General features: G+C 41.4%; 3 protein-coding genes and 1 long non-coding RNA gene across 5 annotated transcripts; 2 read left to right on the forward strand and 2 right to left on the reverse strand.

The window, feature by feature from the left end:
• Nucleotides 1–3,718: 3,718 nt before the first annotated feature.
• Nucleotides 3,719–7,371, reverse strand: LOC121879419. The gene is made up of 4 exons (XM_042386079.1): nt 7,266–7,371; nt 6,456–6,619; nt 5,503–5,612; nt 3,719–4,109 (listed from the first exon to the last, which is right to left on the reverse strand). The coding sequence occupies exons 1-4, from the start codon at nt 7,302–7,304 to the stop codon at nt 3,754–3,756; spliced, it is 669 nt and encodes a 222-aa protein (XP_042242013.1). The 5' UTR covers nt 7,305–7,371; the 3' UTR covers nt 3,719–3,753.
• A 1,444-nt stretch (nt 7,372–8,815) lies between these two features.
• LOC121879478 lies at nt 8,816–9,508 on the forward strand. Its single transcript, XR_006091349.1, has 3 exons — nt 8,816–8,922; nt 9,095–9,206; nt 9,457–9,508. It is a non-coding gene; the product is annotated as an uncharacterized LOC121879478 (long non-coding RNA).
• A 5,223-nt stretch (nt 9,509–14,731) lies between these two features.
• On the forward strand, nt 14,732–17,325 carry LOC121879427. Its single transcript, XM_042386089.1, has 2 exons — nt 14,732–14,865; nt 16,153–17,325. The coding sequence occupies exons 1-2, from the start codon at nt 14,827–14,829 to the stop codon at nt 16,744–16,746; spliced, it is 633 nt and encodes a 210-aa protein (XP_042242023.1). The 5' UTR covers nt 14,732–14,826; the 3' UTR covers nt 16,747–17,325.
• Nucleotides 17,326–21,355: 4,030 nt separating this feature from the next.
• On the reverse strand, nt 21,356–24,999 carry LOC121879484. Of its 2 annotated transcripts, none has more exons than XM_042386134.1 (3): nt 24,910–24,999; nt 24,713–24,783; nt 21,356–22,967 (listed from the first exon to the last, which is right to left on the reverse strand). In XM_042386134.1, the coding sequence occupies exons 2-3, from the start codon at nt 24,749–24,751 to the stop codon at nt 22,176–22,178; spliced, it is 831 nt and encodes a 276-aa protein (XP_042242068.1). In that variant the 5' UTR covers nt 24,752–24,783; nt 24,910–24,999; the 3' UTR covers nt 21,356–22,175. The 2 variants fall into 2 exon arrangements, with proteins under 2 accessions (XP_042242068.1, XP_042242072.1); XM_042386138.1 differs by having other exon boundaries at nt 24,713–24,853; nt 24,896–24,944.
• Nucleotides 25,000–25,565: the final 566 nt, after the last annotated feature.

A 25,565-nucleotide genomic window follows, 5' to 3' on the forward strand; every position in this document is an offset into this window, starting at 1 on the left:
ATCTTATATACTACCTAGCTCCCATCCCTCCCCTCCCCCACCACCTTCACCATCCCTTCTCCATTATTCACTAATACTTGCCTATTTGTCTCTTCTCACCGACAACCACCTACCCATGTATCTATATCCCAACACTCACATACGTGTATTCACTTATTCAAATATACGCACCTACATTAACTCATCTAACCACTTATACCCATTCATTTACACCCACTCATGAACCTACCTACACCCACCACTGTACCAACCTACACCCACCACTGTACCAACCTACACCCACCACTGTACCAACCTACGCCCACCTATGCACCTACCTACACCCACCACCACTATCACTACTACTACTACTACAACTTTTTTTTTTGTTTTTTTTTTTAAAGTGGCCTCCAGCCTCCCCCAATAGCCACACCTTCGCCGCCAGTTTATTACCTTAATACTCTATTAAATATAATAATACATAAGTAGCTATCCTATCTGTGTTGACTTAGTTGAGCCGCAGATCTATGCGGCATTCAATGACTGTTGCCTCATAGTCAATATCAGTAGCAGTTGTCGGCTTTGGGGCCGATGCTCTCGTTCCCCTGAGGCAGAGCAAAGCTGGCCGAAGGAGAGAGAAAACCAGTCGACATCTCATCCAGGCTGTAACATAACTTCTGGGCTGCTGCTTCTGTTCGGAGATCACCTCCTCGAATCTGGCGTAGAAACATCTTGCACTTGGTCCTATCCCACCAGAGGTTGTGAACACTAGAGGAGTGAAGCTGCCTTGAAAAACGTTTTGAATTCTCTCCCCATATGCCCTTATCTTTTCGTTCTCATTCCTCCTGTGTGCAGCATCGAGAGCTAGCTTACGGTGACATGCAGCCATGGGATAAAAAATCCTGATGTCGAAGAAGGCTCGCTGTCCCCGCGTCCAGAATCCTCGAGCACTGACGTCAACACGGGCTTCGTTAGATGTGTTTGAAGTCCTATGTTGGAAGACCTCACCGTCCAAAGGAAGGAGGGTCGGTTCTACCATGACATCCCGGCAGATTTCCTTCAACATATTTGCTGTGAGGTCCCTTACTTAGTCATGCCTCATGCATGTGAAGCCCCCTTTCTTGCACACCATGGCGTGATCGATGTCATAGGAAGAGCCACACACGCATTGGGAGGGCAAACCTTCTATTGGCCAACCGTACCTTAGAGCAATGGCATCTGTAAATTCTTGTTTATTGAGACTGAAACCATTTGCCCTTATCGGTAACGTAGTTAACCAGTTCGAGGCTCCCACCTCCTGCTACTTTTTTTCAAATTTTCTGGTACCTGCAGCAACAGTTGCTGCAGCTTATCATTTTGGCAGTGCTATCGTTCTGTCGTACTGGACCTACAAATCTTGTTTACTTCACTGGTATCCACATCCCCTGTTGCTTTCTGGGCTATTATGTGGTCCGTGAGGGCTGCCGTGAGCTTAAGTGCATTTTGATGTTCGGTGGCAGCAATCTCCTCTGGATTGGTTAGTCCCATACCTTCTAGTCTTGATGGAAGTGCAAGAAGTGATCTTTCTGCTGGGGTTAAGAGGGGGTGCTTCACTAAATTGGGAATGAAATTGACACTGATAGCTTCTTCCGGAGGGTGGAGGAGGGGTCCGATATCAGGGATAGTACGCATCAGGTAGTTCCAACGATGCTTGACTCCATGGGTGAATGCAGTAAAGGCCGCATGTGGCTCTGTGTTAGCAATCTCAGATAGAGCTTAGATTTCACTAACCCACTTATTCACCTCTCCCCGCTACGTACTCGGTCTTGAAGTCCGTAGTGCCTATTACTGCACCTAGATGTCTTTGGCCGTCCTTTGTTATTTTGACCTCACTTCCGCCAAACACTTCCAATGCCCGTTCATAATGTTCTGGCTTCACGATGAGAAAGGACTTGCTGGCGTTTGGGTGGTACCCTATTTGTGGACCTCGCGATGTTACCAAGTCCCACCACTTTTTGATGCCCTCCACTTTTCCTGCTCCTGTAAGATCATCAGCATATGCCACTTGTTTGACCTCAGTTGTTTCAAATTTTATTTCTTGTTGGAGCACTGATGGGCCTATTGCATACATTGCCATTGCAACAGGGTCCCCCTGTGTTGTTCCCTCGGTTGATTGTAAGATGGTATCACCTGTTAAAGCCTTGTTGTTTACTATATAGAGGTCTGATGGATTCCTATACGAGTTTTCAACATACATTGCAAAGCTTGGACACTTGATCTTGATGTTGTGTTGTGCAGCCTTGCGGTTAAGTATGTTGAAAGCGTTTGAAGCATCCACCAGGAGAACGGCCTCACAATCACGCTGCTCAAATATCGTTCTCATGGCGTGAATGGCAGCTTCCCCTCCAGCCTGGTGGCCAGCACAAATTTGCAGGCTCCCTGCTGCTGCCCTGACATCATCTTTTACCACCTCCATTATGCATTTTCCGATGATCCGCCTCAGCACTTCCCCCACCCCTATAGGCCTACATCCTGGATTCTTTTCTCCAGAGGAATAAGGCGGCAGGCCGTCAGGGCCTGGAGGTGATGGCAGCAAGAGGATGCCAGCTTTCTTGCAAGGGGGGGCAATGGCAGTGCAGAGATCGCTTGCTGCAGGGCCAAACTTGTTCATGCTGAGGATGACTCTCCAACCGTTTGCATCCAGACCTGAAGGCCCGGCACCTCCCTGAGTCTTCAGTGCCTTTTTCCACACCATCCCTCTTGTTGTTTTCCCGAACAGGACAGCATTTGGTGGGATATATTCACCCTGGAACCTGATGCCTTCGTCTTCACTTGCAGGGGGATGTTTTTCTTTCAGTTGTTTTAATGTTTCTCTGTTTATTGGCAGAACCCACTGGAGGATTCCTCTGTGAGAGATTTTACCGCCAATGACACTTTTCCCACACGCATTTTGTTTCCAAACTTTCTTGTAACGTCATTGGTGTTTTGCTTCCCGTCTACTATAAATTTTAGTCTCTCCTGCAGTGTTCTTGCTTCACATAGGAGATCTTCAAAGGCCCCATTTTGCCACATTGTCAATCTTCTCTTCATTGCTGTCATGTTGGCTCTATAATCGGATAATGACTGTACAGAAAATGATGTAGGGAGTATGGAAAAAATGTATAATATAATTCTCCATATCCTCCTTCAGGTGGAAAAAATGCAGAGATTCTGGGGTATAACAATGATTTGTTTACAAGAGAAACAGTCCTTACAAGTTTATTTACCAAAAATTGTTAAACTTTTGACCAATTTTATTAGAAAATGTGGTTTCTATAGCGAAATTCAGTTCATGTTTTACTCGTTGCAGTAATTTATATATAAACAAAAATAATGGTGACCATCAACTCGTCCATTCTCGTAAATGATATTCAATCCCATTTCGAAGCTTTAAAGAGTAATGTTGTGTTTGCAAGACAGAAAACATGGCCTTAAAGGGTTTTTTTGAGCACTTCACAAGGATGGTTTCTACTGTTATCTTAATCTCCGACAAACTGAGGAAAACCCACAACCAGAAAAAATTGTAACAAAACCATGGCAGTGAATTTCATTGGTATTCGAATGTGAGGCTTCCTTTTATTAGGGGTTAACGAGGTTTTTATAGAAAAAAGTACCAAAAAAAGCACACATGTACAGTATGACAGTTTTAGTCAGATTGCATTTTTATACTTCTTTAGGGAGGATTGGTAACCAAATTTAAAGAGAATCGAAAAGGAATCGATAGAACTTATATATTTTATTTCATACACAGCCACATTACAGCAAACCAACTTCACATATATTAGTACAGTTACCCGAGGAAGACGCCTCACACACGAGATCTTGTGCATTAAACACCTCACCGGCAGGGCACTCGAAGGGGGCCACCTGAGGAGGGTCGCAGTAGTAGTAGCCTTTGCAGTTGTGAGGGTCAAGTACTTTACCCTTTTTGACACATAACACCTTGCAGGGGTCACAAAGGTTGTAGCAGAGAGAGTTATCATCGGAGCACAGATCAGTCTTGTAGTCGAAGAAAGGTTTGTCGTCGGGACAATTGATCTCTAACGGTTCAGGGTTGTTGCCAAGACAAACTAGGTACTTATGGCAGTCCCGTGGGAAAGGTAGCAGCGTTCCTGAAACAGAGTGAAAACTTGTATCGTCAGATCAGCTGTCAAAATACGGCGTTTGTATGAGTTTTGTCATATATAGGGAGTGAAAGATAAAAAAAGTAGTTACGATTCTGTAAACAACGATGAAAATAGGCCTTCTTGAAGTAAACAGTATTGTAATCGGTACCACAATCTTGCAAATCACTGTTACATTAGAATATTATCTTAGCAACCTATAGTAACTTAGTAATAAAATAAATGATATAGTGTTAACATCCAAAGCTCAGTGCTACTGGAATTTAAGATAAGCAACGTAAATTAAAGTTCCAAGATAGGTTGAGTCTATTGCATAAACATAATATTGTTACGCGACGAACAGTGACGCATTGATATTCACATTAAATTAAACCCAGATGAGGAAGGAGTCGATTCAGGGATGGCGGAAAGTTGACATCAGATTTAGTGCAGCTTATTCCGATCTCTCTTGTTACAGTTGCTACACAAACTCATCACTATGGTAGAACCAACGTCACCATTGGATCTGAGGAGCTCTTAGGTCAACATTTTCACTCAATCATGTCGCGTACCATACCAGAAGGATAAAACTGTTTTTTATTTTCTCAAAATCAAGTTTGGGATCAAAATGAAAGTATTACCAGCAGGCAGAACATCTTACATACCTCCTATTTATAAAATTTTTTGTGAATATGACTAATACAGTTGGTAATTTTCATAAGGACGTCATGACAATTATCTGGGGCTAGATTATTCCTGAAGCCGTTTTTAAGACTCCCTCTGGTAAATCACATTTATCACTGTTAGGGCAAACGTCACCTGCCGAAGTTTTAGACAAAATACAATATAAACCTCATAAAAATTGTCTTTCCACTTTTTAAAACCATGTTCATGCTCAATGCTCCGAAGACACATGTTTCTATGGATCATGCCACCGCCACTACCTTCTGTGTCATGCCACCGCCACTACCTTCTGTGTCATGCCACCACCACTATCTTCTGTGTCATGCCACCACCACTATCTTCTGTGTCATGCCACCACCACTATCTTCCGTGTCATGCCACCAGAACTACTACACTCAACAAGTTCCTTCAGTGAAATTTCATCATGGCTTTCCTCTCTCCTCGCACCTCTCATTTGTGAAATTCTCTCTACTTTTACGACTTTCCATTCATCTGCCTCATAACAGTCGGACAGTCGCCCACCTTTTGTTCCTTAACTGAACTAAGCCTTTGATTTTCTTATATTTGATATATTAAAAAAGTCTAACTTGAATATAAGTCGTGTGTCTGGTACACTGCACTTCCCAGAGCCCACTGTCGTGTGTACGTCCCCTAGTCCACCAAAGAGTTAAAAAAGGTACATTAGCACAAACACATAGTCTGGAGCCAAGAGTCTGACCTGGTTCTTTACATTCGATGGCACAGGGGTCACAGAGGCCGGTGCAGTAGTCCTTGTCGGGGTCCACCTTATCACAGTCCTTCACATAGGGTGACGGATTGAAGTAGAATCTGTCGGAGCCACATCCAGGTGTAGTTAGAATGACTAAAAAGCATTAGAAAAATAAATACGGTATGCTTTATGTACACTTGTGTCTGTGGTGTTGATTTTGAGTTAATAAATGAAATGAAATGAAGTAATTTGGGGAAGGAATTGACTTTTGCGTGTCTGTGCGTGCGTTTATCAATATCGAATGCCTTTTCTTCATTAAACATCTCCAATATTCCTAATTTCATCAATTCAACCCGGTTTCTCACTGAGCATATTAGGTCGTGGGAATCCTCCGATGATCTATAATTTCGTTTGTCGATGTATTGTTAAAATAGGTCATAACCTCGGGCATGTTAAGTCATTCGCACATTCAATAATATCTCGTACTCTGGATTTAAGATCTCATTAATTCGTTTCATTCAGTGAGTCTTCGTGTTATGCCTTGGCTTAAGTCTTCTTATACTTAATAGCTGGAATTTCTACGCGTATTTTAAAATGTCAAATTCAGTCACTATGATCCGCATCCGTAAGTTAACATTGATTGGGGTATTTGTCACACACTTTTATCTTCGTTCAAAGTGTGATTTTCTTCTTAATGCAACTTTTAGTTTTAGTAAATCTTTCCAGCCCAGTGTCACTCAACTTCCGTACTTTTAATATCACTAGACAGTTCTTCAGTATTTGGCCTGTGTGTAAATTTAAGTATGTGCATTTGTATGTGTAAGCGTGTATAATTATATGAAAATGTGCTGGTATATATGACTACATGATTATATGTACTGTACGTGTAGGTGTATATGACTGTATGATCACGTCTATCAGTTAGTGGACACGAGTGTATGATCCAGCAGGTAATGACTCACCCTTCAGGACAGGTAATTGGCTCGGATGAGGGCACCGGGTGACCATTATTGTCGGGGTCGCTGCAGTAGTAGAAGCGGAGGCAGTTGGTGGGGTCCATTACCTTATCTCCCTCATGCATGTTCGTGCAGTCAGGTACACACAGCTGTGCTGACGCCAACGCCGCCTGGGGGTACGGCAGACGATTAGTGTGTTATAAGGGGTATGGCAGACGAGTAGTGTATTACTAGGGGTACGGCAGACGAGTAGTGTGTAACTGGGGGTACAGCAGACGAGTAGTGTGTAACTGGGGGTACAGCAGACGAGTAGTGTGTTACTGGGGGTACGGCAGACGAGTAGTGTGTTACTAGGGGTACGGCAGACGAGTAGTGTGTTACCGGGGTACGGCAGACGAGTAGTGTGTTACTGGGGGTACAGCAGACGAGTAGTGTGTTACTAGGGGTACGGCAGACGAGTAGTGTGTTACTAGGGGTACGGCAGTAAGTAAATCGTCACCAGGAAAATAACGTGGAGATAAGGTTGAGTAAATTTTAATTTGATAAGTGACCGATAAAGACATATGGACAAGAGAAAAAGTCAGATGTTTCTACAATAAATAAAAAACAAACAAACAAGGAATTTCGTAGAAAAATGAAACGAAAGAATACATTTTTGTTTGCATCATTTAACTAAAGGAACCTGAATTACTGATACAATTTGTCCGGTACATTTCTATAAAACACCAGCAACTAGCTTTACAACACAGAATTTAGCGAAATCTTGACATATTATTGCATAACTGTACGAAAACTAAGCGGTCACAGTCAACCTACCAGAAGCAGGAGAATTGACGCGAGAGACAAGGGCCACATGGTGAAGGGAAGTAAGTAGTGTGGACATATGACACTCCGTTAGTGTCTTATAACGCAATTAGTATTGGGAGTCAGGTGCTATCCTTCCCACCTGGCCGTCTCACTGTCACTTACCACTCGTAACAGGCTGGCGCTCCCACCACCTCTGACCGGGAGCCTCACATCAGAAAAGTTCATGGCCGGGTTATACTTATCGACTTTTAATTAGGAACTAAATTTCTTGGAGTTGTTGATAAAGTTTTATAGGTTTTAGAGGTCACAGGGGAGAAGATAAGTACAGAGATGGGATTACACTGATGGTACAGGAAGACAAATATAAGTGGTGAGTGTCGTGTTACCTGTCCTCTACATAGTTAAAAAAAAATGCTGTAATTAATATTAACCTTTACGGGCATTGTCGCACAAGGTTAGGTTGGACAGTTCAGAAGATCAGGTTATTAATCTGGACTTGACGTTCGTGTATTTACATAATCTCTAAGAACAATTTGATTTTATTTCTGAATAAAAAAGCATGTAAATTTAAAACTGAAGACTGATAAAACAATTGATGAGTGGCGGGTTTTTTGACCACGCACCAGAATTTTGTGTGGGTGTAGGTATTAGGCAGGTACCAAACAGGGAGGTACTACCGCCTGGGAAGATATTGGAAGCATAATGTGTTGTCTAATGGTAGACCCTGCTGCTATATGACATCACGATAATTGTGGCCAAGTCCCAGGTTGCTGATCTGACTTTCTGCCTCATTTACACACAATTGCAGGGTCTCAATTGTTTCTCTTACTATTGACAACACAATACACATATATTGTTTCTCACTTTTGATATTTTTACATTTTTGTATTTCTCTCTGGTTCTTTATTATCATCATCATCATCATCATCATCATCATCATCATCATCATCATCATCATCATCATCATCATCATCATCATTATTATTATTATTATTATTATTATTATTACTACATTTTCGCCCTCCAGGCCCCGATGTGGGTTAATTAATCCCCGTAAAAAAAATGTTTGGGGTATGTTGCGTTTCCTGATGCTTCTCTCTCTCCATTACTTTATTTCTATGTTTGTATACAAAAGGATAACACACACACACACACACACACACACACACACACACACACACACACACACAGGCAACATTATTAAATAAATATCAAATCCTGAGTACGAGGCCAGCTGTGTCACCAGTGGGGGAAGCCTCAGCACCCACCTATCTCAGCCCAGAGGAAATGCTTTGAAGGCTTACAGTGCCGCGTCTCCAGATGTAAGATATATTATCACACACTTGATTCATCAAGTAATATTTAACAAAACTTACGATAACATTTCTCCTGAACAACAATACATTTAATGAAATTTAAATTAACTAACACGGACACTGGGAGACCATCTATAACTAGATAGAGCGGATGAATGATTTAGGGTTAAGATCTGACTAATTCGTGGGAAAACTGGGGTTGATAGCGGGTGTGACGTGTGAGGGGTCGGGAGGCCTTTATTACCTATATATACAGTAGACGAGGAGGAAGGAATCACTGAAGCCACAACAGTTTCACCGTCAACAACATGTCTTCTGTCAGCCTCAGTCTTCTCCTCCTCTCATTGGCGGTAACTCATTATTACTTATTTACTTGGAGATAATGTCTAATAGTTTCCAAGATCAACACTATTCACCATCAGTCATTTATAACTCATGTATAATAAGTTGTAATCGTTAACTCTTCTATTTCCATCATCATTCATAAAAGGTTAAAATAATTCATATTTTTGCTTCTGACAGGTGAGGGGGAGCGTACAGCTGTGTGCCCCAGACTGTTCAGGTGTTGATCCAGGGACCAAAGTGAGGGACCCCACCGACTGCACCAAGTACTACGAGTGTATTTACGTCTCCGGTAGGTGACGCCTCTTTCTGACTGACCACAGATAACTTTTGCTGCCACGCGGTGCTAAGTGTGGAACTATATTTGTGACCCTAGCAAACGAGGCTGTTTTCTCTCTCTCTCTCTCTCCACTGTTCCGTAGTAAACATACAGATCTGAAGCTACCCTCATGTTACCCTGCAATAAACTTTTCCCATAGCATATCTGAACATTTGTGCTTAAAAAAATTGGCAATACCTCTTATTTCCTCACACACACACAGGAGAGATTGAGCCGTCAGCTGAACCAGTGTCGTGTCCTGACGGAAACTAATATTGCTGCCTCAAGAAAGACCACCTGCTGGAAGTTGAATGTCCTGTAGAGGCTCCCTTCTTTGACTTTATGACGGGTGGGTGTCAGAGTGATGACACCCTCTGCTACCCCTACTGCAACATCTGTGAGCCTCACTGTACTGAATACGACCAGCGTGTCCCTGACCCCTTAGACTGTACTAGGTTCTACCATTGTACGCCACCCACTATGTCCAATTTCCTGTGTCCTCACCATCAGGTGTTCAACAGAGTGTCAGCACAGTGTGAAGATAACGCTGATTGTATTGTCGATTGTTAAGCATTGTTAGTTTTAAGGTTTCACATCTCCTTTTCTCTTTCTTGAAAAACATTTGTACACTGATTGAAGCTGAATTAAAGTTTATGTATATTGTTCTGGTTTACGCGCCATTAGCTGACTAAGATTGTTTGGAACGTAGGGTTCAAGGATATTATGAGAAACGTAATTTAACGACAGGCATCAAATGAAGAATTTCTGGAAACAGTCACAGAAAGAAGAGAAATAATACAAAATTACCAGAAGGAGGAAAATTGTGAATGAATAAAGGGAAGAGGTGGAGAGGAAGGTCAGGGATTGGGGGGGTGGAACAGTTGATGAAGGGTCATATGAAGACATGGAAGAGGAGAACAGTTGACAGGAAAGAATATATTATGAAGTGGACGACTGAGACCTGTTAGAAGGTAGAGAACCCACGACGACACGGGAACACAGGAACACACTACACGTGTGCTACTTCATATTGTCGGTGGCCCCTATTGTGTCACACCTGAACACTATGCCAAGTGACCACAGACGATACAATGACGTAACACCATCTTGCTACAGTATATTACTTATAAAAGTCCGATTGATACATAAGATATAAGTAACAAAGTAACAAAGAAAGTGTTATAAGGATTAGAATGGAGGAAACTGCAGCGGGCCTTTATATCCGTCCACCCAATAATTGAAGCTGCACAACGTGTTCAAGTTAATGATGACATTCGGTAACATGTTCCACCCATCCTTCTGGAGGTTGGCTTTACTATCGCCTTGGTCGGTCATTTTGAATGTTGCTGGTGGAGGGCTCCATGGTGGAGGAACAACGTAACCATTGTCTCGTGTGTCTTGGTTGTTCTTGACGAGTGTTTCTGCTTGCAGGTGTCGGATGACCTCGCTTGCCTCGTGCGACCAGGTGGCCCCTCGCACTCTGTGGTCGAGGTGGAGGGAGGCACTGATTCGAATTTTGGCAGCTGTGGGCTTATCTGATCTACAGATTTTGGCGAGGAGACCGGCTGTCACCTGCTTGACTCGTACTGCCAGGGGTGGTAGTTCAGTTTCCATTTGCAAATTGCAAATTCTGGTCCACATGGGTGCTTCGAGCATGGTCCTGAGAGCATTATTTTGGATGACTTCTAGCTTAGCTATTTGGTCTGCTCTCAGTCCAATGAGTGCTGGAGCACTGTCGTCTACCAGCGATCTGATGGCGGCCGTGTAGTAGACTTTGAGCACATGAAGGTTTGCTCCTGCGGTTGTGCTGGTGAGCGATCTCATTATATTGTGTCTTCTCTTCGTCCTGTGCCTGAGATACTCGAGTTGCGGCTTGAAAGTGAGTTTCTGGTCAAACCAGATTCCAAGACACTGGTGGGCGTTGGTCTAGACTACCGGCGTGTTTTGTATGGAGAGCATCTTGTCTGGTGTGTCTGTGCAGATGGCCATTGCTTTCGACTTGGCTGGATTTATCTTGAGTCCAAGTCTGTTGCACTCCTCTGCTATAAGTTGGAGTGCGTGTTGCTTGTTGGCTAGTCTGTTTGATCCTCTTACTATAAGCTGTAAGTCGTCTGCATAGCATAGGAGCTTGGCTGTTTGTCTGAAAGGAAGTTTGACAAGATTTTCCATCAGGACATTGAACAGCATTGGACTGAGGATGCCTCCTTGTGGGGTTCCGTTTTCATGGACCCTGTAGCTTGAGGTTGCTCCCTGAAAGCGTACTCGTGCTTCTCTCTGTGTGAGGTAGTTCTGGATCCACCCCAGCAACCTTCCTTTGACTCCTTTTCAGCGAGCGTCGTTGTAATGGCCAGTGGATTTGCTAGTTCGAAGGCCTTCTCCAGGTCGAGGAAGACCACCAGAGAGAGAGGAGCGCAAGAGAGAGAGAGAGAGAGAGAGAGAGAGAGTGAGGTAGAACCTACTGAGTGGGAAACCGGTACAGATTTATACGTCCCTGCCTGCCGACATTCCTAGAGATTACTCTTTGTTGAAGCAAGCTCTCTTGCGAGGGTTTAACAAGACTTCTGATGGTTATCGTGTTGATTTCCACAGAGCAAAGATTAGGGCAAGGGAAACATACCAGCAATTTTCAATCCACCTGGGTCGTTTGTTTCAACAATGGCTAGAGACGTCAGAGGTTGAGGAAACCTTTGTGTCTCTCACTAACTTTATGATATTGGATCAGTTTCTGTCTTCTCTACAGCCAGACCTGAGAATATTCATCAAGGAACGCAGGCCAGTGATGCTAGGAGAAGCTGTACAACTTGCTGACAACCAAGGCTGGTAGTACGGTACGGGACGGAATATTTTTCCGTACTCAGTACCTGGCTAAAATACCGTACCGTAATTTCGTACCGTACCCTCAATTATTTTTCCGTACCGTACAGTACGGAAAAAATACCGTACCGTAATTCCGTACTTTTATCGTACCATCAGCAAAATATATTTACATCAAAATAATTCTCTATTTGTGAACAATTTATTAGAGTACATGTGTGGATTTGAAAAGGAACATTTACGAAGTGACTATAGATGTAAATGTGCCCACATAATATTGTTGCCTTATTACGGAATTTTATTTCTTAGTCTACCTAATTTACAATGAAGCAAAAATATGTGTCATCTTATTAATAACGTGCAATATTAGATAAAGTCCCCCTGCCTGCCTCGGACGACTGCTCCCGACGGCGATGGAAGGAGTGACTGTGGAGTGTGGAGAGTTGGAGACACTACTCTCAAGTTATGCGTGAATAGTGACGCAACGTGATCAGTACTGACTGTACCAGACTACCAGCTGGCGGACGGTACTGATCACTCACTGAAGCCACCAACGCATTAACCCTTTGAAGATCAATGACACATTTCTTTTCTCTTTTCTGACTATTATTAGATGGCTAATTCAGCTAGTCTATACTGTTTATTCCCATAAATCCTTCCTAAGCTGCATAAAAGTGTCTAATGATAGCCAGAATAAACTATCAAAATGCATCACACTCCTCAAGGGGTTAATAAGTGCATGATCATGTTTTTAAGCCTGGGGTACGGCACGGTACGGAATTTTGCTCATTTTTCCGTACCTATATCGTACCGTACCGTACTTCAAGGAAAATATCGTATTTAATTCCGTACCGTACATCCTGACTAAATATCAACCGTACCGTACCGTACTTCGTACCGTACCGTACTTCGTACCGTACTTCGTACCGTACCGTACCGTACCGTACTTCGTACCGTACCGTACCGTACTTCGTACCGTACCGTACCGTACTTCGTACCGTACCGTACCGTACCGTACCGTACTTCGTACCGTACCGTACCGTACCGTACCGTACTTCGTACCGTACTTCGTACCGTACCGTACCGTACCGGACCGTACTTCGTACCGTACCGTACCGTACTTCGTACCGTACCGTACCGTACTTCGTACCGTACCGTACCGTACCGTACCGTACCGTACCGTACTTCGTACCGTACCGTACTTCGTACCGTACCGTACCGTACCGTACCGTACTTCGTACCGTACCGTACCGTACCGTACCGTAATGCCAGCCTTGCTGACAACTGAGCATCCGCTCGCAACGCCTACCCCAAGTCTCCCACTCCTCCAGTGAAGAACACGAAGCTTCCGGCCTCCAAGGAACCTTTCCCAAGAGTAGAGAGAAGTTCACCGGCTGTGTTGTGCCACAACTGCGATTTGAACTACCCAGGAACATCACCGTCAGATACACGGAACAAACCCAACAGTGAATAACACAGTTCCAATAAACTTTGGACTGGTGGAGGATACAGCAGCAGCAGCAGCAGAAAGTGTCGCAAGATATTTTATCAATGTGTTGGATGAAGGCCATGCTGGGAACTGAGGTATATGGCGGCGCCTTATCTCAGCTCCTTATCTCCCCCTTCCTTGACGCTGTTGTGAAATCATTGATTCTTTGGAATTTCTCAAATGAAAAATGTTCCTCCATTGTAAAACTCTTTTGTGTAAGTTAGGTAATTCTCACTTCCTTTGGTCTTCAACTTTTCCATTCAAGGAAATAATGATTTAAGGCTATTGTCTTTTCTGAGCTACTGGAATTGTGGGCGTTTATAGGAATTAAGAGAGGAAGTGGTGGGGCGACAGAAACCACCAAGCAGGAACCCTACACACACACACACACACACACACACACACACACACACACACACACTATAGAGAGAGAACATTTACATATACAGTCACAATCCAGGGCTTCACTATCTGGAGTTTTTGTCGAATAGGGATAACTTTTTGTTTTCATTGCAATAATTCAAAGGAAATTACTACGCATATGGTTATGGTAAGCTATGTGTTTCTGTTCATTTACGGCGTCGTTTGCTGCCATAATATAGTAACATTATAGCTAAAGTAAATAAGGTTCAGTGAAGATTTGTAACGGAGTGATCTATATTTGTAAGAAAAATCCCATGACGCAAAATATTCCATAAATAAATTAAAGAGGCTAGAAAATATGTGCGTTTACAGAGGCTCATCAGGTTTTGTGCAGTGTGGTAGTGTTGTGTTTGTTGACATTCGGCAGAAAGAAACTCACAATAGTAAACATACTATGGACTCAAAGTAAAGCAATATTAAAACAAAATTTTCAATGTAATGTTTTGTGGAATGATAAAATGGCGAGTCCCTGTAAACGTACTAGTGACGGAGACTGTACATCAAAGAGCTGAGACGCTCTCAAATTTATTCATAATTTTCCTTACTTGAAGTGTCATCAGGTCTCGTAGTGGGTTAATGCGTAATAAATGTACATTGTGGAGGACGATATTCAGGGTAGGAGGTCATCCACCCACTTTGAGCCTTACAACAGAGAGTTAAATATGATACTAGAAAGACATATAAGAAGCATGAAGGAAGGTGTGAGAAGTGTGGCAGCTGTCACACTGATACAACAAGTCAACTCGGGCATCCATATGTATAAGTACAAGGGCCTCACCTCCTACCTATTGATTCTACAACAAGCAATTCTTAGTGAGGGTCACTCGCTCACCTTGTTACCTTCACCTGGTCACGTTTCCCTTCCAGATGGCCAGCATCCATCTCCTCCTTGTGATCCTCGCTCTGGTAAATCCATATTACTTATACATGTACATTTATACCAACTGATATAAGAGACAGGGTGTAGAAGTGACATAATTATATAGATAAATTATATATTCCAAGACAAAGCGAACTCTTCTTACATCATGTTTAGAGTCCGGCGGTTATAATAATGTTTTTGATTTACTGAATAAAGTCTCTGTCATAAATTGTTTGAGGAACCAGAGAACTGAAACAAAACTTATAAGAAATTTATATTATTCGTGACTCATACGTAAATGTTGTCTCGACAATCAGGTGAGACACAGGTGGAGAAAACTATAAAGGATTACGTCAAGGTGATGTTTACAGTCCGTCACAACTACAAGATTTCTTCATTTACTGAGGACCGGATGCCACCCCCGTCCCCTGCCCCCCCTCTCCTCCGACCCGGTCACCTCCCCTCTCACCTCCGCCCCTTCATCCCCCTCTCCTCCGACCCGGTCACCTTCCCTCTTACCTCCACCCTCCTCACCTCCCCCAGTGTCGCCAAATCTACACTCAAAATAATTCTTCTTGCTTAACCTAAGTTTTATATAATACTGATTGAGTGATAATTGTTCCCCCTTTGTTATAGCTGCAAGAAATTATTGCACTTCCACATAAATTTTATTTTAGTGGACAGGAAGTGAGAAATAATTATGTGAAAATGACTGATGGTTTTAAAAGCAGACATTGTTGTTGTAGTTGAGGCGCTTCATCTGCCGTAGTTGTAAACATAGTTATCTCGGTTTATTGTTAACAACACATGACATTAAAAATGAACTTTCCTCAACGCTAACCTCTCTCATCTACAGTACAGAGTCACACACACACACACACATGGCCTGGCGACAAATTCCATACTTATTGTTCAATATGGCATTTGATGAATATCTTTGTCGATTATACAATTTATTTACATTTTTATTTGCGGCAGAATCTATCTTTTTAACACTCGTTTTGCGTCTCACTCTGCCATTCCTTATATACCGACCTCACTGTCTTGTTAAATTTCATGAATATTTTACAATATTTTATACAGTTTGTAATTCTTGGTAGTTCTCATTATACAGTATAAAACATGTTAGTGTTATAAGCACGAATAAAAGAGATATATAAAGTAACCAAAGAGTAAGAGTGAAACTAAAGTAGACCAGAGTTAAGTGTTGTGCAGGTTCTGGAGCTCCTGCAGGCATTTACTGTACAGCTCAGCAATAAGGTGCAGCTGGAAGTCGAGGTATTACCTATTTAGGCAACTTGGATTCAGCTCATAAATGTTCTTTCTGACAGGTGGCGTCTGTGAGCGGGGAGACCTCCCTACCCCACTGTAAAATTGACTGCAGCGGTTACAGTACTCATCACCTGACAGCCGACCCTTTAGACCGTCACAGATTCTATAAATGCGATAGTACAACAACGTGGTATGAGGAGTCAATTCCCTGCAACTCCGGGTATGATTTCGATATTAATACTCACGACTGTATGAATCCTAGTGACCCAAAGTACAAACCTACACCACCTTGTGACAAATGTAGCTTTGACTGCGCGACCGTAGTGGACGGCAAACGCACGTTCCTAGCAACCTGTAATTTTTATATAGAATGTATTGGGGGCTTTGACGGAGAGGTGAAAGCATGTGGCAGTAGCACTCCATATTTCGGTGGTATGAATTGTGAAGCAAATGCAAGTAATTGCTGTACATGTCAGCCACATTGCACTGACGAAGATATAACTAATAATAAGTTTATTCCTGATAAATTCAACTGCACGAAATTCTACCTTTGTTCCGCTAGTGGAATGATTCACGTTGACTGTGATGAAGGTAATTTTGATGAGGAGCAACAGGAGTGTAGGGTAGGTGCCCCCTGTAATGAAGAGTGCTGAACACTTGATGTGTGACGAATCTCAAATCTGCAAGGAGGCGGAGATCTTGGCCTGCCAGGATGGTAACGTCCTGGTCCCACCTGCATCAACCCGACGACTGCTCGTTCTGGCTTCAGTATTGATCGTCTCTCCCACCATAACCATGTTGTGTCGTTGATACTGATATTAAAACACAAGTATTCTCTCATCGTCGCCAGGCACTGCTCACTCCTTCATGAAAAATTAATGGACTTTGTCACACAAATATGTTTAGATACTGATTAATTTATTTGTTAGAGCAGTTATTAGTTAGTTTAACAAATTTATTGGCAAAGCTTGTAGTACAGTTTGCCTATTCTGATTAGAGCAGTTAACAAAGGCTTATATGACTGCATAGTTTCCGCCATGATCATGATGCATTATTTTGTGTATATGTGTGTGTGGTAAATAGGTTTACTGGGGACTGTGAGGTGAAATAAAAGGTAATAAATGTTCTAATGGTTTATATGTCTTGTTATTCATTATACATTATTCTACCCATGTATGAAGATTTAGTATTATGATGACTTAAGTCAGAATAAACAATGTTATATTCTTTCCTGTACTGTTTTACTCTTCCCTTTTTTGCCACATATACCAAACATCTCTTCGAAAATATTCTTTAAGAAATTTGGGCGAAGTAGATGGTGTGGGTAGTAGATGGTATGGGTAGTAGATGGTATGGGTAGTAGATGGTATGGATGTAGTAGATGTGGGTATGGGTAGTAGATGGTATGGGTAGTAGATGGTATGGGTAGTAGATGGTATGGGTAGTAGATGGTATGGGTAGTAGATGGTATGGGTAGTAGATGGTATGGGTAGTAGATGGTAGTAGATGGTACGGGTAGTAGATGGTATGGGTAGTAGATGGTGTGGGTAGTAGATGGTATGGGTAGTAGATGGTATGGGTAGTAGATGGTGTGGATAGTTCGGCTCTTTCCAGTATAGGGGAATATTCTTCTTATCAACAAGAGGTGGCAGGCCTTTTTTATACATTTTTTCCTTTGAGCATATAACTCCATCAAGCTTCGCCATCTTACGCATGCCGAGGGGACCAGACCCCGATTCTCCGTGGTTAAAAACCTTTAACTTTGCATGAATTAAAGATATAATGTCGCAGTTGTGGACAAAACAGATCAAGATGTCTCACTTGACAGAATCACGATGATAAATACTAATATCTTATTTTAACATTATGTAAGAATGAACCGCTTGCTATCATTAAACTGTGAATCTCACCTGACAAAACCTGACAGTGGTCGTGGGGTGACGCTTCCTAACCTGTATTTAGTTAAGTTTTTACTGTGTACTATCTTGACGTTAACGTTATAATGTTAACGATACGCTTCAGTAGCTAAGGTCTTTAAGGTGTACCTAGGCTAGTTTTTACGTTAATCCAACAAACATTAAATATAAGAGATTTTTTTTTCCGGGGATTAGCCCACCCGAGCACAGGTCACTGACCCACATCGGGTCCTGGGGGGAGAAAATGTAATAATTATTCAAAGTAAATAATTTTTTTATTAAGAACTAAAATAAAATAATAATGATAATAATAATAACACTGTAATAATAATTATAATAATAAAGAACTATAAACAAAAATCAACAGTGAGAAAATATATATGTATGTTGTGTTGTCAAGTAAGAGAATCAATTGAGACCCTGTAAGTGTGTGTAAATGAGGCAGAAGGTGAGATCAGCAACCTGGGACTTGGTCACAATTTTGTGATGCCATATGGCAGCATTAGACAACACATTAATTATGATTCCAATATCTTCCCAGGCGGTAGTACCTCACTGCACTATGAATACTGTCTTATATGTTTATATCTTTACCAGTAATGATAAAGTTCACGTTACAGATATATAATTTAGAAATCAAACAGAAAAAGAGATAAAACTGAATAAATAAGAATGAAAACCAATGCATGATAAACGTAAAGGGAGGAAAATTCATTGTTGGTAGCGCAACTTATCATTCCTGAGAAGATTCAAGTCTTGCCTCACGTCAGGGTGTCCTTCTCATACACAAGGGGAAAAATCTCTTGTCAATGATAATAAAAATACAAACTGTCGACACTTGGTGCTATCTGGAGAGTTTCACGGCATCAAGGAAAAAATTATATAAATGAGGAAAAATTGAGAGGAGTAAACATCATGGTGGGAACTAACCCTGATGGTACAGTACTGTACTGTGCACTGCAGGCTGGTAACGCGGCATGTGCAAACCTTTATATTATATAGTGTACTTAAATCAATACACTTAGCCGAGTCACAGGTCGATTATACACGAGAAGATATTTTTTTTCGAAGCTTTACCAACGTGTCTGTTGGCACCACTAAGAAGAAAAACAAGAACAAGTCAAATATCAAACAGCAGAGCTTTCCAGTAATTACCCAGAAACAGTTCCTCGAGAGCCCTCATCACCGAAGACAGACAGACAGACAGACGATGGTGTTTAAACAGAAAAGCTGGAAAAAAAGATACTCAACAGTTGCTATGAGAGACTCTTACTATCTGGTAACTTATTCATTGTGTATAATATCATCAAGCAGACAAAAACACGTGTGTATGTCTAGATAAAAACAAAGGATATTTAAATCTTGTATACTGAAGGATCCCCATGAATTTCCCTGTTGCTGTTCTTGTTGTGACTTCGTTGTTAGATTAGTTCCTCCAGCGGCACAATATTATATCCTGATCGCTTATTATTCTCAACTTCGTGATAGCAGTTTTCTCTTCTACCAACGCCAAACATAAGGTAAAAGACAAAACCTTACTTCATTATAAAACACTTCTATACATGTAAATAATGTTTTAACTTCTTCAATCGTGGCAACTTTAAGGCTCGAATTCAGAACGGTAGTTTGAGCCTGGAATTTGAGCACGGCTCAGGCGTGCGAATGGGGATTCCTCGATCCGATATTTCCTGCAGTGGATTACCCATTATCAGAACATCGGCTTGAACCCCCGATCCGGTAATCTGTTGCATTTTCTTCGATTCCGAGCAAAGATTCGAAGAACTAAATTTCAGCCAGTCATATTTCATTAACATCATTACGAAATTACGACAGCCATTCACCATCGAGAGTAATGTTTACAAGATTATGACGGCAACTGTGACTCGACGAATTTTTACGGAGGAGAAATCACTCCTTGCACTTCACAAGTCACTTCTGTTACTATAAGTACAATCAAATTATGATCAAATTCTAATGATTTATGGAACTATGTTACAATGTGGGTGTGTTGTTATATGATAACAAAGAAGTTCATACAAATTGTAGATATAATCCGGGACAGGTGTCAATATTCACAACCAAAGCAAGATGAAGCAATGCAGGGCGTAGTAACCTGGCTAGGTTAGGTTTCTTTCTGTTAATTTAACCCCACATTTCCCCTGATTAGTAATGTTAAGAAAACACTTTACTTTATTAATACATTAAAATCAAAATGCACTCAACATTGATTCAATAATATTGAAAATACATCAAAATAGTTTTCCTAAAGAAAAACTCAAAATAAAGAAGCGTCAGTGTTCTTTACATTTACCCGCTTGAAAGTGTTGTAACACATTACCATAACTCCTTCAGTAACCAGAAACTTTCTTACCTGGAAACTATTAATTGTGAAGAGTCTCAAAGTAATCATCAGCTGATGAATGAGAGGCAGAGGTGAACCATAGCCAACAGGTGTGTCAAGTAGATGCTCCATATCAAGGAAATCTCCCTTGCTGAACCTATATCATTGTCTGAATTATGTCATCATAAAAATTGATAAGTTTCTGCCTATCGACCATCAGTCTTCTCTCTACAAAATTTCCAATTTGACGATATCGCCGAAAAGTGCAGTTTCTGTCAAAATTCATGTTGACTTGCTATCTTGAATGACGAATCAACCACTGCCTCGAGGCTGGATTAATGCGAGGATCAATGAATTAGATCTCAAACCCGTTTTGTATCTTTGTGTTGGGTCAAGCAAGCATTCAGAATCCCAATTCTCATCAATCTTCTCTCGATTCTTGGTTTAAACCTTCTTGCATTCTGAATTCGGGCCTAAACACAAGCTAAGTATATTTATTAGTTATTAGCTTGATTTCATGACCTTTGAGCCCGGGTCTCTGCTTCAGTAAAGTAATAATTAATATCATTATAAAAATATATTTTGTTGGAACCTACCGGGAGTGAGATTGTAGTCCTTTTACTACATATTTTAGATAAAAGAACAAGAACAAGTTGACCAAAACACTCTGGATGTTTCGTTCTTGTCGTGTGAAGGAAGAATAGTAAGGTAGTAAGGCTGTCCTGTTCCAGGTAGTTTTTACAAGTGTGCCTTTTTGCATCATGTCACGGCCACTGCTGAATAATCCTCATCCTTCAGCAGTGCCCCAACTCCTAGGCTCATTAATCAGACTTACATTCCGAAATAATAACTTTAGTTAACAGAACAGAATCATGTAGACAATCCTTTGCTACCTGTAGCTGACAGTTGGAGATGACATTTAATATTATTAAATTGTGAGAATATATCCGAGGAACCATTCATTATACTGTGCATAGTGAGTCTAGGATGAGAAATACTAATTTATAAGAATGAACACTTATTATATTTACAGTAAAACAAGAGTACAGACATTGACACTGCATAGCCTTGTGTCCCAACTGATTTAGTAATTAATCTATTTTAATCCCATAATATGGCTCTTCCTCTGTTCACAGCAGTATCACTTAGTATTCACCCCAAATGCTGATGAGTAAATTAATATAAAAAATGTTGGATATACAATGGATGAAACAAGATTACAACCTCTTTCCTGGCCTCATATCCACACCCTGTATTCGCTCTTGGAGGACGGCAACTTCTAAACATAATCAACAAACAATACATCTTTTACAATTAGAACATTAACTCAAAATTTCTTTCTATAAGTATAAAATATAATATGATTACAAAATATTAGAAATTACATTGAACCAATATAATTCACATCCAATGCACAAAAATTAACTAATTTCAAAGGACATACATCTTTATATCACCTTTCTGTTCATAAAAAAAACCGCTCCTGCAACGGTGACTGATACAAAAAGGATATACAGCACACATCTTAATATATTAGCAGTATGTAAACACATAGCTATATGTACCAATCACACGATAACAGAAACCTTCAGTAAATTTGAGGAAAACAAGAAATAACACCATCTATGTACTCACATATATACGTGTAAAATTTCTGATGGCAGGAACATAATGGCGTTGTCTACACATAAATACCCAGTAATGCACCATGATCATGACTGAAACTATTCTGACACACAAGCCTTTGTTAACTGCTCTAACAAACATATTAATCAGTATCATCGATCAAACATGGTTATGGTGGGAGAGACGATCAATACTGAAGCTAGAACGGGCAGTCTTCCGGTTTGATGCAGGTCATAGTCTTTGGGTTCAAGACGTTACCGTCCAGGCAGTTCAAGATCAGTGCTTCCTTGCCGAGTTGAGATTCGTAGCATATGAAGTAGTGTGGGCTACAACTTTTAGCACACTTCGGGAAAATGCCAATCTGTTTACATAGAAGTGTTTCTACACAGCCGTCGTTCTTGCACTCTTCCTTACAGGGGGAACCTACCCTACACTCTTGATGCTCCTCATCAAAATTACCTTCATCACAGACGGAGTGAATCATTCCACTGGCGATACAAAGGTAGAAATTCGTGCAGTTGAATTTATCAGGAAGAAAATTATTATTAATTATATCTTCGTTAGTGCAATGTGGCTGACATGTACAACAATTACTTGCATTTGCTTGACAAGTTATGCCATCGAAATATGGAGTGCTTTCGCTACATGCTTTCACGTCTCCGTCTACGCCGCCAATACAAGCTATATAATAGTGACAGTTTGCTAGGAACGTGCGTTTGCCGTCCACTACGGTCGCGCAGTCAAAGCTACATTTGTCACAAGGTGGTGTAGGTTTGTACTTTGGGTCACTAGGATCCATACATTCGTAAGAATTAATATCGAAGTCAAGACCGGTGTCGCAGTCGATGGGCTCCTTATACCACGTTGTTTTACTCGTGCATAGATAGAATCTGTGTCGGTCTAAAGGGTCGGCTGTCAGGTGATGAGTACTGTAACCGCTGCAGTCAATTTTACAGTGGGGTAGGGAGGTTTCCCCGCTCACAGACGCCACCTGTCAGAAAGAACATTTATGAGTTGAATCCAAGTTGTCTAAATAGGTAATACCTCGACTTCCAGCTGCACCTTATTGCTGAGCTGTACAGTAAATGCCTGCAGGAGCTCCAGAACCTGCACAACACTTAACTCTGGTCTACTTTAGTTTCACTCTTACTCTTTGGTTACTTTATATATCTCTTTTATTCGTGCTTATAACACTAACATGTTTTATACTGTATAATGAGAACTACCAAGAATTACAAACTGTATAAAATAGTGTAAAATATTCATGAAATTTAACAAGACAGTGAGGTCGGTATATAAGGAATGGCAGAGTGAGACGCAAAACGAGTGTTAGAAAGATAGATTCTGCCGCAAGTAAAAATGTAAATAAATTGTATAATCGACAAAGATATTCATCAAATGCCATATTGAACAATAAGTATGGAATTTGTCGCCAGGCCATGTGTGTGTGTGTGTGTGTGTGTGTGTGTGTGTGTGTGTGTGTGTGTGTGTGTGTATGAATTTGTACTGTACATGAGAGTTTTCATTTATACAGGGTGATTCAGCAAAGAGTACATTAAATTGGAGGATGAAATCCTTGGATAATTCTAAACCACAACGTCTCTATGGTAAAATGTCTGACTACACCTGCCCACGTGTTGGTGACAGGTGCGAGCAAATTAAACATAGTCCAGGCATTCTGGAACTCGTCAGACAATCAATGGCACTACGTGTACAGGCCTGCATTGAGGCAGAAGGGGGCAACTTTGACCATTTCCTTTAGGTTGTAACAAGGAGGGGTCACACTGTAGAGATCTGTGAATAAATGATTACAAAAATCTATGGGGGCTTCACTTCAAATGTATTGTAACATGGAAACTATACAGAGTCTGACATTTTACCATAGAGACATTGTGGATTAGAGTTATCCAAGGATTTCATCCTCCAATTTAATGTACTCTTTGCTGAATCACCCTGTATAACAAGTGAGAGGGGTCAGTGAGGAAAGTTCCTCTCATTTTAATGTCATGTTTTGTTAACAATAAACCGAGATAACTACTGTATGTTAACAGCTACAGCAGGTGAAGCTCCTGAACAACAACAATAACAACAACAACATTGTCTGCTTCGACTTAATTATTTCTCACTTCCTGTCCACTAAAATAAAAACTATGTGGAACTGTAATAATTTCTTGCAACACTAACAAAGGGGGAACAATTTTCACTCAATCAATGTTATATAAAGCTTAGGAGGATGGAGGTGAGGGGGATGATGGGGCGGAGGTGAGAGGGGAGGTGACCGGGTCGGAGGAGAGGGGGATGAAGGGGCGGAGGTGAGAGGGGAGGTGACCGGGTCGGAGGAGAGGGGGGCAGGGGACGGGGGTGGCATCCGGTCCTCAGTAAATGAAGAAATCTTGTAGTTGTGATGGACTGTAAACATCACCTTGGCGTAATCCTTTATAGTTTTCTCCACCTGTGTCTCACCTGATTGTCGAGACAACATTTACGTATGAGTCACGAATAATATAAATTTCTTATAAGTTTTGTTTCAGTTCTCTGGTTCCTCAAACAATTTATGACAGAGACTTTATTCAGTGAATCAAAAACATTATTATAACCGCCGGACTCTATACATGATGTAAGAAGAGTTCGCTTTGTCTTGGAATATATAATTTATCTATATAATTATGTCACTTCTACACTCTGTCTCTTATATCAGTTGGTATAAATGTACATGTATAAGTGATATGGATTTACCAGAGCGAGGATCACAAGGAGGAGATGGATGCTGGCCATCTGGAAGGGAAACGTGACCAGGTGAAGGTAACCAGGTGAGGGTAACAAGGTGAGGGTAACCAGGTGAGGGTAACCAGGTGAGGGTAACCAGGTGAGGGTAACCAGGTGAAGGTAACCAGGTGAGGGTAACCAGGTGAGGGTAACCAGGTGAAGATAACCAGGTGAGCGAGTGACCCTCACTAAGAATTGTTTGTTGTAGAATCAATAGGTAGGAGGTGAGGCCCTTGTATTTATACATATGGATGCCCGAGTTGACTTGTTGTATCAGTGTGACAGCTGCCACACTTCTCACACCTTCCTTCATGCTTCTTATATGTCTTTCTAGTATTATAGTTAACCTTCTGTTGTAAGGCTCAAAGTGGGTGGATGACCTCCTACCCTGAATGATGTTATCCACAATATACAGTCCCCCTCACTTGTGCGTTTACAGGGGCTCATCAGGTCGTGTGCAGTGTGGCAGAGCTGCATTTGGTTATAGGAAACTCGCAAAAATAGTAAACATAATATGGAATCAAAGTTAAATAATATTGAAACAAATATGTAAATGTAGAGATGTGTGGCAAGTTTATATATTTTACAAGACGCACTTTAATTAGACTGTTATCAGATTATATATTTTGCCTAGTGGAGGGTGGTATGGCGAGTGTGGGATGGGAGGGGGGCAGCGGTGAGGGAAGTGGAGGCGAGGGAAAGGACACCAGCACAACTGATGGGCCGCACAAAGGCTGAGTGGAAGTTATTCCGGGCCAAGCATCAGCTGGTGAGAAGCTATGGAGTCTTATGTCAGAATGACCGTAGGAGGTAATAGACATGG

The sequence above is a fragment of the Homarus americanus genome, unplaced genomic scaffold (genome assembly GCF_018991925.1).
Source record: "Homarus americanus isolate GMGI-L3 unplaced genomic scaffold, GMGI_Hamer_2.0 scaffold15169, whole genome shotgun sequence".
Classification (NCBI taxonomy): domain Eukaryota; kingdom Metazoa; phylum Arthropoda; class Malacostraca; order Decapoda; family Nephropidae; genus Homarus; species Homarus americanus.